Source organism: Falco cherrug, chromosome 10, assembly GCF_023634085.1.
Source record: "Falco cherrug isolate bFalChe1 chromosome 10, bFalChe1.pri, whole genome shotgun sequence".
In the NCBI taxonomy this organism is placed as follows: domain Eukaryota; kingdom Metazoa; phylum Chordata; class Aves; order Falconiformes; family Falconidae; genus Falco; species Falco cherrug.
In genome coordinates, this window is record NC_073706.1 from 35,491,507 (window position 1) to 35,506,160 (window position 14,654).

At 51.1% G+C, this 14,654-nt stretch overlaps 1 protein-coding gene across 1 annotated transcript in view; it reads left to right on the top strand.

The window, feature by feature from the left end:
* The window catches only part of LOC102053473 (mucin-5AC), a 49,395-nt gene that overhangs the window by 18,769 nt on the left and 15,972 nt on the right, over positions 1-14,654 (top strand). The window contains exons 26-38 of the mRNA XM_055722577.1: positions 349-505; positions 1,101-1,229; positions 1,565-1,706; positions 2,975-3,018; positions 3,113-3,316; positions 4,609-7,773; positions 7,861-8,340; positions 8,428-8,907; positions 8,995-9,474; positions 9,562-12,309; positions 12,397-12,876; positions 12,964-13,445; positions 13,482-14,571. Coding sequence (XP_055578552.1) covers positions 349-505; positions 1,101-1,229; positions 1,565-1,706; positions 2,975-3,018; positions 3,113-3,316; positions 4,609-7,773; positions 7,861-8,340; positions 8,428-8,907; positions 8,995-9,474; positions 9,562-12,309; positions 12,397-12,876; positions 12,964-13,445; positions 13,482-14,571 — 10,081 coding nt within the window. The remainder of the gene's footprint in view (positions 1-348; positions 506-1,100; positions 1,230-1,564; positions 1,707-2,974; positions 3,019-3,112; positions 3,317-4,608; positions 7,774-7,860; positions 8,341-8,427; positions 8,908-8,994; positions 9,475-9,561; positions 12,310-12,396; positions 12,877-12,963; positions 13,446-13,481; positions 14,572-14,654) is intronic.

Here is a 14,654-nt window from a genome sequence, read left to right on the forward strand (position 1 = left end):
AATCTCAAGATATGTTTATTTTCTAATGGGATAATGGGATAATTTTCTACTAATATGAATATCATCCTTCTGATATGTATGACTGTGTGCTAGCTTGTAGTAATGCAACTATTAGTTCTGCAAATGTATCTTCAACATCAAATAGTTCTTAGAATTATGACTTATTAGTAATATCTTTATTCTACATTTTCCTCTTAATTTCTCAAAGCATTCTCATGGTTTTCTCTTTTCTTCTCTCTCACACATACAGAGTTGTCAGTTTAAGATATTTTATTCACATTTTTTAGGACAATGAATGCTTTTTCAAAGAGGACAAATGCATGAAAACTCAAATGTTTTCTCCAACAGGTTGAACCAAATGAATATTATCAAGCATGTGTGGATGACGCTTGTGCCTGCGACACTGGAGGAGACTGTGAATGTTTCTGTACAGCAGTAGCTGCCTATGCTCAAGTGTGTAATGAGCGGGACATCTGCATTTCATGGAGGACTCCATCCATTTGTCGTGAGTTTCACCCTACTACATTTTGAAGGGGTCTAGAGGGGAAAAAAAAAAGGGGGGGGTGCTGAAGAAAAACAAATGGGACAAAGAAAGAAAGAAGGATGTAATTATATTTGTAAGAGGCATTGCTGTATTCTAAAACCAGCAAAAAAACCTACAAAGCAAGTTGACTAAATCACTGGAAGCCAATCTATTTTCTTAAAATGAAACTATTGATAGTAACCTGACAAGGGGTGTCACTACTGTCTGATTTACTTGTCAATCATGACACACCACTGGTGAACTATAATATTGTATTACACTCCCACCTGTCTACATCAGGCTCAGTGTAAATAAATATTAGTGCATACTAGCTAAAATCAGTGATTCAATTAATTGATTTTCATGCTTAATGTATAAGTCTGTTCTATGTTTTATAACTTTATCGGTGTCAAAAGGTGGTAGAAGTGCAACAATTGTTTTAAATTAGAAATAAGACAATATAGCTTTCACCACCTATGTGACTATGCTGCTCCCATGGGATTTTTACCCAGCAAAACTGGAATACTGTAGAGCAAAAAGATCAAAAGTCTTTTTCTGTCATTCCTTCTTCCTCTAGCTCTGTTCTGTGATTACTACAATCCACAAGGGGAATGTGAGTGGCATTACCAGCCATGTGGAGCCCCTTGCATGAAGACCTGCAATAATCCAAGTGGGAAATGCCTTCATGAGTTGAGAGGTTTGGAAGGTAAACATAATTATGCATATCTTATTCTACTTATAAGAAGCTAAAATGCAGTATGATTAACCAAATTCATGTTACTTAGCATATGACATGTTTATATTAGAAATTATAAGAAGAGATTTTCTAATTACTGCCTAATGGCTATGAAATTGTTTGGAGAGAAGATGAGGACAAAATGCTCCAAAGCTTCATGTGCAGTCAAAGGAACAGAAGAGAGAGAGTCTGGAAGTCCACTTGCCATATGGGATAATATAGGGAAAGCAGATATAAGGAGAGTATAGAGTTACTTCTACTTGTGAAAGGCCATGTATCAACATAACTCTCATTTTTTATTGCAGGCTGCTATCCGCAGTGTCCAAAGAATAAGCCCTATTTTGATGAGGAAACCATGACTTGTGTTTCTAATTGTGGTTGTTATGAAAATGGAAAAAATTACAAACCAGGAATGCAGATGCCTTCAAAGCAGAATTGTCAATCATGGTAGGATTAGTAAAGATTTTTAAATGTTGAATTTAAAGCTGTGGAACATAATTGATCATGCATTAAGTTTGTTTGCCCACAGGAACTAGGCCACTCAGGCTGCTGAATAACGTCTAACATTCTTCCTTCCCCAGGAAATTAAATGATGACATGGTGAAACATTTTACCATAGAGAGATTAATTTTCTGTTATTCTGTACTCTAACTGAAGTACTTTAAAATTATTATTATTATTATTATTATTATTAAATTAAGGAAAAGCAAATTAAAATAATAATAGTTATGAAAATAGCCGGATAATTTTTATTAAGATAGTCCTACAGTTACTATGTGAAATTATTTAGAAGTTAGTAGGCGACTAATCTTCATAGTTTTGATCTTGTTTCTGTTATTGTCCTGGTACTTCCATATTTGCAACTGTTAGCAAGTATTCTTACACATTCTGTCAGAACCGATGACATGCTGGGACAAGTGCTGCTAAGCCTTCTGTCAAATAGCACAAAGTTAGCAGAACCAGTTGGGAAGCAGTTAACACCTGTTCTAAGATACCTTTAGAGTAGCTACACTTGAATACTGTAAGCGGTGCAGTCAGAATGGCAGAGAGCTTAGCGAGAAACTCAGCTGAACTAACCCAAATTTCATGGCATGTTTTGCAGTTCAGAGACAGCTTTGCCTGCCTCAGCTACATCATTAACAGCACTAAACCTAACCTGTTAAATACATGTCTATATTTACTTGAGTTTGTTCAGCGTACAGATGCCCTTAGTCACTGTAAATAAATATATCAATATTCAGTTCTTAACAGATAATAGATAATTCCCTTTAAAACCAGAATATATTCCTGCATCTTTTGGAAGTCTGAGATTCGCTGTGTAGACAACCTCAATATCTGTGATACAGTGATGCTTTCTCAAAATTATACATTTACTGCACCTTCCCTTACAAAAAATAACTACCAGTCAGGGAGATAAGAACATTTCAGAACCCCTCCCCACATCGTTGCCCAGCTCCCAAAAGCACCAATAACAATACTGCATGTTTACTATGCTGACACAGAAAAGCTGCCTTTCTTGCTAGAAAACAGAGTCATCCTACCTAATCTGAATTTGTACAGGAGAACTGAACATCTAACTCAGAGAAGATAGGGTCTTTCTACGTATAAACACTGAATGAATAGCAAAGAATTGAAAATAGCAAAAAAATGAAACAATAAAATGATGTCATGAACCAATATATTCACATCATAATCTCCTTTTTTTTCTTTTCCAGTGAATGCACAATTCATGGCAAAAAATGCAAATATGATGAAAATGGTATGTTGACAATGTTGGTTTTATCTGTATAGGATATATTTGAGGAACTCTGTGTTTTGGATAACAAACAGTAACACCCTCTCCTGATTTACAGAATGTGTCTGCATTTATGAGGGACGTAAATACAACTATAGAGATGTGATCTACAATACTACAGATGGCACAGGAGGGTGTATTGTTGCGGTCTGTGGTCCCAATGGAACTATTGAAAGGTTTGTCTATGGATGTCCAGTCTCAACATCACCCACAACAACAACGTTTCACTTCAGCACTACGCCACCTGTTGCTACTTCCACAGGTACAGCCTTTACAGCCCGTAAGGGCATATTCCTTCATTAGAGAGTAAAACAAGAGCTACAAAACCATGCCCACACTCACAACATAAATGGATTAATGCAACCTCAAAATAAAAGACAGCAAGTCTCATTTGTTATTTGTATTTGGTTTCAGTCGATATTTGGTAAACAAACTAACACAAGGAAATAAACAGAAAATAAAACCACTTCTAAAAACGCCAAAATCAAAACCACTGCACACTGGTTTGATACTATTATTTTGCTTAGCTTTCTGGTGAACGATTAAAAAATCAGTGTCAGATTTATTATGTGTAACTGTAACAGTTTCTATAGCTGGAATAATCTTTACTGAATAAGTCATTATTTTTCTGTAGAATTTTCTGTAGTGGCAATTACAGTATTGCTACTTTTTGAAAAATTCCTGATAAGGTTCATGGTATTTATAATTACAGTACTAAGTGGACTGCTCAGATATTGGCATTAAGACACCGAAATTTTCATTTTTAGTATTCTTGTTCAGCATTCTTCAGGTTGGTAATCTGTAATTACTAGGTGCACAAGTTGTTTAATTAAATACTTATTCAGTATAAAATTAAAACAACAAGTTTTGAAACACAGAAAACACCAGCCTAGCTGGAATTCATTAAGCATTTTCCAGCCATTTCACAGTAAGAATTCACCTGCAAAAGCTTACAGACTGCTCTCCAACCAATAAATGGTTTCTTAAGACTAGGGCTACACTATGAAGTGTAGGGGTGCTAATAATGCTGCATTAGACATCTTTTATGTTAAATGGAAGAGAAAAGACAATGCAGCATATCACATAAGGAGTCAATGCATTTGGAAGAAAAAGGAACCTATGAATCTAGACTAAATGTTATTCTTTCCACTGGATTTCAATCAGGCTTTGACACTATGGAGAGACTGATAAATACTGAAAAAAAAACAAACAAGAAATTACATTAAATCAAAGGCAAAACAACAACAACAAAAAGTTATTTCCAACCACCCAATGTGTATAAACTATGTCTGAGACTTATTTCAGCCCTTTGTAAAATATAATAAGCATTCTTTTTGGAATTGACAGTTCCAAGCACATTGGTACATTAAATTGCTACGTGATAGATTTTCTGTTCTACTTCATACGAAATTATAAGAACAATAAACTGATGCACTACAGGCTCATCATGCAAGAAAATGACCTTAGGAAAATTTTCAGCCCATTTAATAAAATAAAAAAGGAAATATATGAAGGAAGATAAGTTTCCTGATACCTTATTTTTCACTTTCACAGTGACACCAACTACATCAATATGTGTTCATGAAGTCTGTGAGTGGTCAGAATGGTATGACGGGAGTCAGCAAACCCCTGGCTACGATGGTGGAGATTTTGAAACCTTTCAAGATTTGAGAGCTAAAGGTTATGAAGTCTGTAAAGCTCCACGGGATGTTCAATGCAGAGCAGAGAAATACCCTAACATAACACTAAAAGACCTTGGCCAAGAAGTAGAATGCAGTACAACAGCTGGTCTTATATGTTACAACAAAGATCAGATTTCAACAATGTGCTACAATTATGAAATAAGAATCTTATGCTGTGCTTTTGTACCATGTTCTTCCACAACAAATTTCAGCACATCAACACCAACCATGACACCAGCTAAAAGCACAGAAACATCAAGTTCAACTGAAGAAACCACATCATTTTCAACCACTACATTACCACTTACTACAACTTCTGAAAGTACAACATTCACAACTTCAACTACTAAAGAAACAACTACAAGCACAAGTGAAATGACAACATCTGTAACTTCTTCTGCTTCAACATCTCAACCTTGTATTGAAGAAGAATGCTACTGGTCAATGTGGTACGATGCAAGTTACCCAGGGTCTGGATATGATGATGGAGATTTTGACACAATACACAACATTGAAAAGAAGGGATACAAAGTCTGTAATAACAGAAAGGCTGTTGAATGCAGAGCAGTAAGGTTCCCTGATGTACCATATCCCCTACTAGAACAACATATAACATGTAACACGGAAGAAGGGTTGATATGCTACAATAAAGACCAACTACCACCAATCTGCTATAATTATGAAATAAGATTTAAATGCTGTCAAAATATAACAGTACCATGCCCAACAAGTAAAGCGCCTACTACAACTTCCACAAAACCAACACCCACCCAAATAGCTACGACTCAAAGTACACCGTACACAGAACTACCAACAACACCACACTTAATAACAAAACATAAAAGCACTACAATTTCAACAATGCCACCAGAAACAGGATATATACACACTGAAACTACATCAGAAACAACAACCCACACTACATACGAAACACAAACAACAAAAACTTCAAGGCCCACCCCGACACCTACCATATCCTCCACTGGCGTGAGCTCCACCACCACCACCACCACCTCGTCCATTACCACCTGTCAAAAAGAAGTGTGCTCCTGGACCGAATGGTTCGACGTCGACTTCCCCTCCCCGGGGCCCAGCCAGGGAGACTTTGAAACCTACGAGCACATCCGGGCCGCCGGCAAGAAGATCTGTCACCAGCCCAAGGAAATCGAGTGCCAGGCAGAGGACTACCCCGAGGTTGCCATCCAACAGGTCGGGCAGGTCGTGCAGTGCGACGTCCACTTTGGCCTGGTGTGCAAGAACGAAGACCAGACCGGCAAATTTAAGTTGTGCCTCAACTACAGGATACGCGTCTACTGCTGCACCCCGAACTACGAGTGTGTGACCAGCACACCCCTGCCCACCACCAGCCCCACCACCATCACCACCCGCAAACCAACCACCACCACCCCGACTTCCGCCACAGTCACGACCTCCACCTCCACGACCTCCTCCCCCACCACGCGGCCCACCTCCTCAGAAACCACACAGCAGACCTCCACCACCACAACCAGACCCACCCCGACACCTACCATATCCTCCACTGGCGTGAGCTCCACCACCACCACCACCACCACCACCACCTCGTCCATTACCACCTGTCAAAAAGAAGTGTGCTCCTGGACCGAATGGTTCGACGTCGACTTCCCCTCCCCGGGGCCCAGCCAGGGAGACTTTGAAACCTACGAGCACATCCGGGCCGCCGGCAAGAAGATCTGTCACCAGCCCAAGGAAATCGAGTGCCAGGCAGAGGACTACCCCGAGGTTGCCATCCAACAGGTCGGGCAGGTCGTGCAGTGCGACGTCCACTTTGGCCTGGTGTGCAAGAACGAAGACCAGACCGGCAAATTTAAGTTGTGCCTCAACTACAGGATACGCGTCTACTGCTGCACCCCGAACTACGAGTGTGTGACCAGCACACCCCTGCCCACCACCAGCCCCACCACCATCACCACCCGCAAACCAACCACCACCAAACCGACTTCCGCCACAGTCACGACCTCCACCTCCACGACCTCCTCCCCCACCACGCGGCCCACCTCCTCAGAAACCACACAGCAGACCTCCACCACCACAACCAGACCCACCCCGACACCTACCATATCCTCCACTGGCGTGAGCTCCACCACCACCACCACCACCACCACCACCTCGTCCATTACCACCTGTCAAAAAGAAGTGTGCTCCTGGACCGAATGGTTCGACGTCGACTTCCCCTCCCCGGGGCCCAGCCAGGGAGACTTTGAAACCTACGAGCACATCCGGGCCGCCGGCAAGAAGATCTGTCACCAGCCCAAGGAAATCGAGTGCCAGGCAGAGGACTACCCCGAGGTTGCCATCCAACAGGTCGGGCAGGTCGTGCAGTGCGACGTCCACTTTGGCCTGGTGTGCAAGAACGAAGACCAGACCGGCAAATTTAAGTTGTGCCTCAACTACAGGATACGCGTCTACTGCTGCACCCCGAACTACGAGTGTGTGACCAGCACACCCCTGCCCACCACCAGCCCCACCACCATCACCACCCGCAAACCAACCACCACCACCCCGACTTCCGCCACAGTCACGACCTCCACCTCCACGACCTCCTCCCCCACCACGCGGCCCACCTCCTCAGAAACCACACAGCAGACCTCCACCACCACAACCAGACCCACCCCGACACCTACCATATCCTCCACTGGCGTGAGCTCCACCACCACCACCACCACCACCACCACCTCGTCCATTACCACCTGTCAAAAAGAAGTGTGCTCCTGGACCGAATGGTTCGACGTCGACTTCCCCTCCCCGGGGCCCAGCCAGGGAGACTTTGAAACCTACGAGCACATCCGGGCCGCCGGCAAGAAGATCTGTCACCAGCCCAAGGAAATCGAGTGCCAGGCAGAGGACTACCCCGAGGTTGCCATCCAACAGGTCGGGCAGGTCGTGCAGTGCGACGTCCACTTTGGCCTGGTGTGCAAGAACGAAGACCAGACCGGCAAATTTAAGTTGTGCCTCAACTACAGGATACGCGTCTACTGCTGCACCCCGAACTACGAGTGTGTGACCAGCACACCCCTGCCCACCACCAGCCCCACCACCATCACCACCCGCAAACCAACCACCACCAAACCGACTTCCGCCACAGTCACGACCTCCACCTCCACGACCTCCTCCCCCACCACGCGGCCCACCTCCTCAGAAACCACACAGCGGACCTCCACCACCACAACCAGACCCACCCCGACACCTACCATATCCTCCACTGGCGTGAGCTCCACCACCACCACCACCACCACCACCACCTCGTCCATTACCACCTGTCAAAAAGAAGTGTGCTCCTGGACCGAATGGTTCGACGTCGACTTCCCCTCCCCGGGGCCCAGCCAGGGAGACTTTGAAACCTACGAGCACATCCGGGCCGCCGGCAAGAAGATCTGTCACCAGCCCAAGGAAATCGAGTGCCAGGCAGAGGACTACCCCGAGGTTGCCATCCAACAGGTCGGGCAGGTCGTGCAGTGCGACGTCCACTTTGGCCTGGTGTGCAAGAACGAAGACCAGACCGGCAAATTTAAGTTGTGCCTCAACTACAGGATACGCGTCTACTGCTGCACCCCGAACTACGAGTGTGTGACCAGCACACCCCTGCCCACCACCAGCCCCACCACCATCACCACCCGCAAACCAACCACCACCAAACCGACTTCCGCCACAGTCACGACCTCCACCTCCACGACCTCCTCCCCCACCACGCGGCCCACCTCCTCAGAAACCACACAGCGGACCTCCACCACCACAACCAGACCCACCCCGACACCTACCATATCCTCCACTGGCGTGAGCTCCACCACCACCACCACCACCACCACCACCTCGTCCATTACCACCTGTCAAAAAGAAGTGTGCTCCTGGACAGAATGGTTCGACGTCGACTTCCCCTCCCCGGGGCCCAGCCAGGGAGACTTTGAAACCTACGAGCACATCCGGGCCGCCGGCAAGAAGATCTGTCACCAGCCCAAGGAAATCGAGTGCCAGGCAGAGGACTACCCCGAGGTTGCCATCCAACAGGTCGGGCAGGTCGTGCAGTGCGACGTCCACTTTGGCCTGGTGTGCAAGAACGAAGACCAGACCGGCAAATTTAAGTTGTGCCTCAACTACAGGATACGCGTCTACTGCTGCACCCCGAACTACGAGTGTGTGACCAGCACACCCCTGCCCACCACCAGCCCCACCACCATCACCACCCGCAAACCAACCACCACCACCCCGACTTCCGCCACAGTCACGACCTCCACCTCCACGACCTCCTCCCCCACCACGCGGCCCACCTCCTCAGAAACCACACAGCAGACCTCCACCACCACAACCAGACCCACCCCGACACCTACCATATCCTCCACTGGCGTGAGCTCCACCACCACCACCACCACCACCACCACCTCGTCCATTACCACCTGTCAAAAAGAAGTGTGCTCCTGGACCGAATGGTTCGACGTCGACTTCCCCTCCCCGGGGCCCAGCCAGGGAGACTTTGAAACCTACGAGCACATCCGGGCCGCCGGCAAGAAGATCTGTCACCAGCCCAAGGAAATCGAGTGCCAGGCAGAGGACTACCCCGAGGTTGCCATCCAACAGGTCGGGCAGGTCGTGCAGTGCGACGTCCACTTTGGCCTGGTGTGCAAGAACGAAGACCAGACCGGCAAATTTAAGTTGTGCCTCAACTACAGGATACGCGTCTACTGCTGCACCCCGAACTACGAGTGTGTGACCAGCACACCCCTGCCCACCACCAGCCCCACCACCATCACCACCCGCAAACCAACCACCACCACCCCGACTTCCGCCACAGTCACGACCTCCACCTCCACGACCTCCTCCCCCACCACGCGGCCCACCTCCTCAGAAACCACACAGCAGACCTCCACCACCACAACCAGACCCACCCCGACACCTACCATATCCTCCACTGGCGTGAGCTCCACCACCACCACCACCACCACCACCACCTCGTCCATTACCACCTGTCAAAAAGAAGTGTGCTCCTGGACCGAATGGTTCGACGTCGACTTCCCCTCCCCGGGGCCCAGCCAGGGAGACTTTGAAACCTACGAGCACATCCGGGCCGCCGGCAAGAAGATCTGTCACCAGCCCAAGGAAATCGAGTGCCAGGCAGAGGACTACCCCGAGGTTGCCATCCAACAGGTCGGGCAGGTCGTGCAGTGCGACGTCCACTTTGGCCTGGTGTGCAAGAACGAAGACCAGACCGGCAAATTTAAGTTGTGCCTCAACTACAGGATACGCGTCTACTGCTGCACCCCGAACTACGAGTGTGTGACCAGCACACCCCTGCCCACCACCAGCCCCACCACCATCACCACCCGCAAACCAACCACCACCAAACCGACTTCCGCCACAGTCACGACCTCCACCTCCACGACCTCCTCCCCCACCACGCGGCCCACCTCCTCAGAAACCACACAGCAGACCTCCACCACCACAACCAGACCCACCCCGACACCTACCATATCCTCCACTGGCGTGAGCTCCACCACCACCACCACCACCACCACCACCTCGTCCATTACCACCTGTCAAAAAGAAGTGTGCTCCTGGACCGAATGGTTCGACGTCGACTTCCCCTCCCCGGGGCCCAGCCAGGGAGACTTTGAAACCTACGAGCACATCCGGGCCGCCGGCAAGAAGATCTGTCACCAGCCCAAGGAAATCGAGTGCCAGGCAGAGGACTACCCCGAGGTTGCCATCCAACAGGTCGGGCAGGTCGTGCAGTGCGACGTCCACTTTGGCCTGGTGTGCAAGAACGAAGACCAGACCGGCAAATTTAAGTTGTGCCTCAACTACAGGATACGCGTCTACTGCTGCACCCCGAACTACGAGTGTGTGACCAGCACACCCCTGCCCACCACCAGCCCCACCACCATCACCACCCGCAAACCAACCACCACCACCCCGACTTCCGCCACAGTCACGACCTCCACCTCCACGACCTCCTCCCCCACCACGCGGCCCACCTCCTCAGAAACCACACAGCGGACCTCCACCACCACAACCAGACCCACCCCGACACCTACCATATCCTCCACTGGCGTGAGCTCCACCACCACCACCACCACCACCACCACCTCGTCCATTACCACCTGTCAAAAAGAAGTGTGCTCCTGGACCGAATGGTTCGACGTCGACTTCCCCTCCCCGGGGCCCAGCCAGGGAGACTTTGAAACCTACGAGCACATCCGGGCCGCCGGCAAGAAGATCTGTCACCAGCCCAAGGAAATCGAGTGCCAGGCAGAGGACTACCCCGAGGTTGCCATCCAACAGGTCGGGCAGGTCGTGCAGTGCGACGTCCACTTTGGCCTGGTGTGCAAGAACGAAGACCAGACCGGCAAATTTAAGTTGTGCCTCAACTACAGGATACGCGTCTACTGCTGCACCCCGAACTACGAGTGTGTGACCAGCACACCCCTGCCCACCACCAGCCCCACCACCATCACCACCCGCAAACCAACCACCACCACCCCGACTTCCGCCACAGTCACGACCTCCACCTCCACGACCTCCTCCCCCACCACGCGGCCCACCTCCTCAGAAACCACACAGCAGACCTCCACCACCACAACCAGACCCACCCCGACACCTACCATATCCTCCACTGGCGTGAGCTCCACCACCACCACCACCACCACCACCACCTCGTCCATTACCACCTGTCAAAAAGAAGTGTGCTCCTGGACCGAATGGTTCGACGTCGACTTCCCCTCCCCGGGGCCCAGCCAGGGAGACTTTGAAACCTACGAGCACATCCGGGCCGCCGGCAAGAAGATCTGTCACCAGCCCAAGGAAATCGAGTGCCAGGCAGAGGACTACCCCGAGGTTGCCATCCAACAGGTCGGGCAGGTCGTGCAGTGCGACGTCCACTTTGGCCTGGTGTGCAAGAACGAAGACCAGACCGGCAAATTTAAGTTGTGCCTCAACTACAGGATACGCGTCTACTGCTGCACCCCGAACTACGAGTGTGTGACCAGCACACCCCTGCCCACCACCAGCCCCACCACCATCACCACCCGCAAACCAACCACCACCACCCCGACTTCCGCCACAGTCACGACCTCCACCTCCACGACCTCCTCCCCCACCACGCGGCCCACCTCCTCAGAAACCACACAGCAGACCTCCACCACCACAACCAGACCCACCCCGACACCTACCATATCCTCCACTGGCGTGAGCTCCACCACCACCACCACCACCACCACCACCTCGTCCATTACCACCTGTCAAAAAGAAGTGTGCTCCTGGACCGAATGGTTCGACGTCGACTTCCCCTCCCCGGGGCCCAGCCAGGGAGACTTTGAAACCTACGAGCACATCCGGGCCGCCGGCAAGAAGATCTGTCACCAGCCCAAGGAAATCGAGTGCCAGGCAGAGGACTACCCCGAGGTTGCCATCCAACAGGTCGGGCAGGTCGTGCAGTGCGACGTCCACTTTGGCCTGGTGTGCAAGAACGAAGACCAGACCGGCAAATTTAAGTTGTGCCTCAACTACAGGATACGCGTCTACTGCTGCACCCCGAACTACGAGTGTGTGACCAGCACACCCCTGCCCACCACCAGCCCCACCACCATCACCACCCGCAAACCAACCACCACCACCCCGACTTCCGCCACAGTCACGACCTCCACCTCCACGACCTCCTCCCCCACCACGCGGCCCACCTCCTCAGAAACCACACAGCGGACCTCCACCACCACAACCAGACCCACCCCGACACCTACCATATCCTCCACTGGCGTGAGCTCCACCACCACCACCACCACCACCACCACCTCGTCCATTACCACCTGTCAAAAAGAAGTGTGCTCCTGGACCGAATGGTTCGACGTCGACTTCCCCTCCCCGGGGCCCAGCCAGGGAGACTTTGAAACCTACGAGCACATCCGGGCCGCCGGCAAGAAGATCTGTCACCAGCCCAAGGAAATCGAGTGCCAGGCAGAGGACTACCCCGAGGTTGCCATCCAACAGGTCGGGCAGGTCGTGCAGTGCGACGTCCACTTTGGCCTGGTGTGCAAGAACGAAGACCAGACCGGCAAATTTAAGTTGTGCCTCAACTACAGGATACGCGTCTACTGCTGCACCCCGAACTACGAGTGTGTGACCAGCACACCCCTGCCCACCACCAGCCCCACCACCATCACCACCCGCAAACCAACCACCACCACCCCGACTTCCGCCACAGTCACGACCTCCACCTCCACGACCTCCTCCCCCACCACGCGGCCCACCTCCTCAGAAACCACACAGCAGACCTCCACCACCACAACCAGACCCACCCCGACACCTACCATATCCTCCACTGGCGTGAGCTCCACCACCACCACCACCACCACCACCACCTCGTCCATTACCACCTGTCAAAAAGAAGTGTGCTCCTGGACCGAATGGTTCGACGTCGACTTCCCCTCCCCGGGGCCCAGCCAGGGAGACTTTGAAACCTACGAGCACATCCGGGCCGCCGGCAAGAAGATCTGTCACCAGCCCAAGGAAATCGAGTGCCAGGCAGAGGACTACCCCGAGGTTGCCATCCAACAGGTCGGGCAGGTCGTGCAGTGCGACGTCCACTTTGGCCTGGTGTGCAAGAACGAAGACCAGACCGGCAAATTTAAGTTGTGCCTCAACTACAGGATACGCGTCTACTGCTGCACCCCGAACTACGAGTGTGTGACCAGCACACCCCTGCCCACCACCAGCCCCACCACCATCACCACCCGCAAACCAACCACCACCACCCCGACTTCCGCCACAGTCACGACCTCCACCTCCACGACCTCCTCCCCCACCACGCGGCCCACCTCCTCAGAAACCACACAGCGGACCTCCACCACCACAACCAGACCCACCCCGACACCTACCATATCCTCCACTGGCGTGAGCTCCACCACCACCACCACCACCACCACCACCTCGTCCATTACCACCTGTCAAAAAGAAGTGTGCTCCTGGACCGAATGGTTCGACGTCGACTTCCCCTCCCCGGGGCCCAGCCAGGGAGACTTTGAAACCTACGAGCACATCCGGGCCGCCGGCAAGAAGATCTGTCACCAGCCCAAGGAAATCGAGTGCCAGGCAGAGGACTACCCCGAGGTTGCCATCCAACAGGTCGGGCAGGTCGTGCAGTGCGACGTCCACTTTGGCCTGGTGTGCAAGAACGAAGACCAGACCGGCAAATTTAAGTTGTGCCTCAACTACAGGATACGCGTCTACTGCTGCACCCCGAACTACGAGTGTGTGACCAGCACACCCCTGCCCACCACCAGCCCCACCACCATCACCACCCGCAAACCAACCACCACCACCCCGACTTCCGCCACAGTCACGACCTCCACCTCCACGACCTCCTCCCCCACCACGCGGCCCACCTCCTCAGAAACCACACAGCAGACCTCCACCACCACAACCAGACCCACCCCGACACCTACCATATCCTCCACTGGCGTGAGCTCCACCACCACCACCACCACCACCTCGTCCATTACCACCTGTCAAAAAGAAGTGTGCTCCTGGACCGAATGGTTCGACGTCGACTTCCCCTCCCCGGGGCCCAGCCAGGGAGACTTTGAAACCTACGAGCACATCCGGGCCGCCGGCAAGAAGATCTGTCACCAGCCCAAGGAAATCGAGTGCCAGGCAGAGGACTACCCCGAGGTTGCCATCCAACAGGTCGGGCAGGTCGTGCAGTGCGACGTCCACTTTGGCCTGGTGTGCAAGAACGAAGACCAGACCGGCAAATTTAAGTTGTGCCTCAACTACAGGATACGCGTCTACTGCTGCACCCCGAACTACGAGTGTGTGACCAGCACACCCCTGCCCACCACCAGCCCCACCACCATCACCACCCGCAAACCAACCACCACCACCCCGACTTCCGCC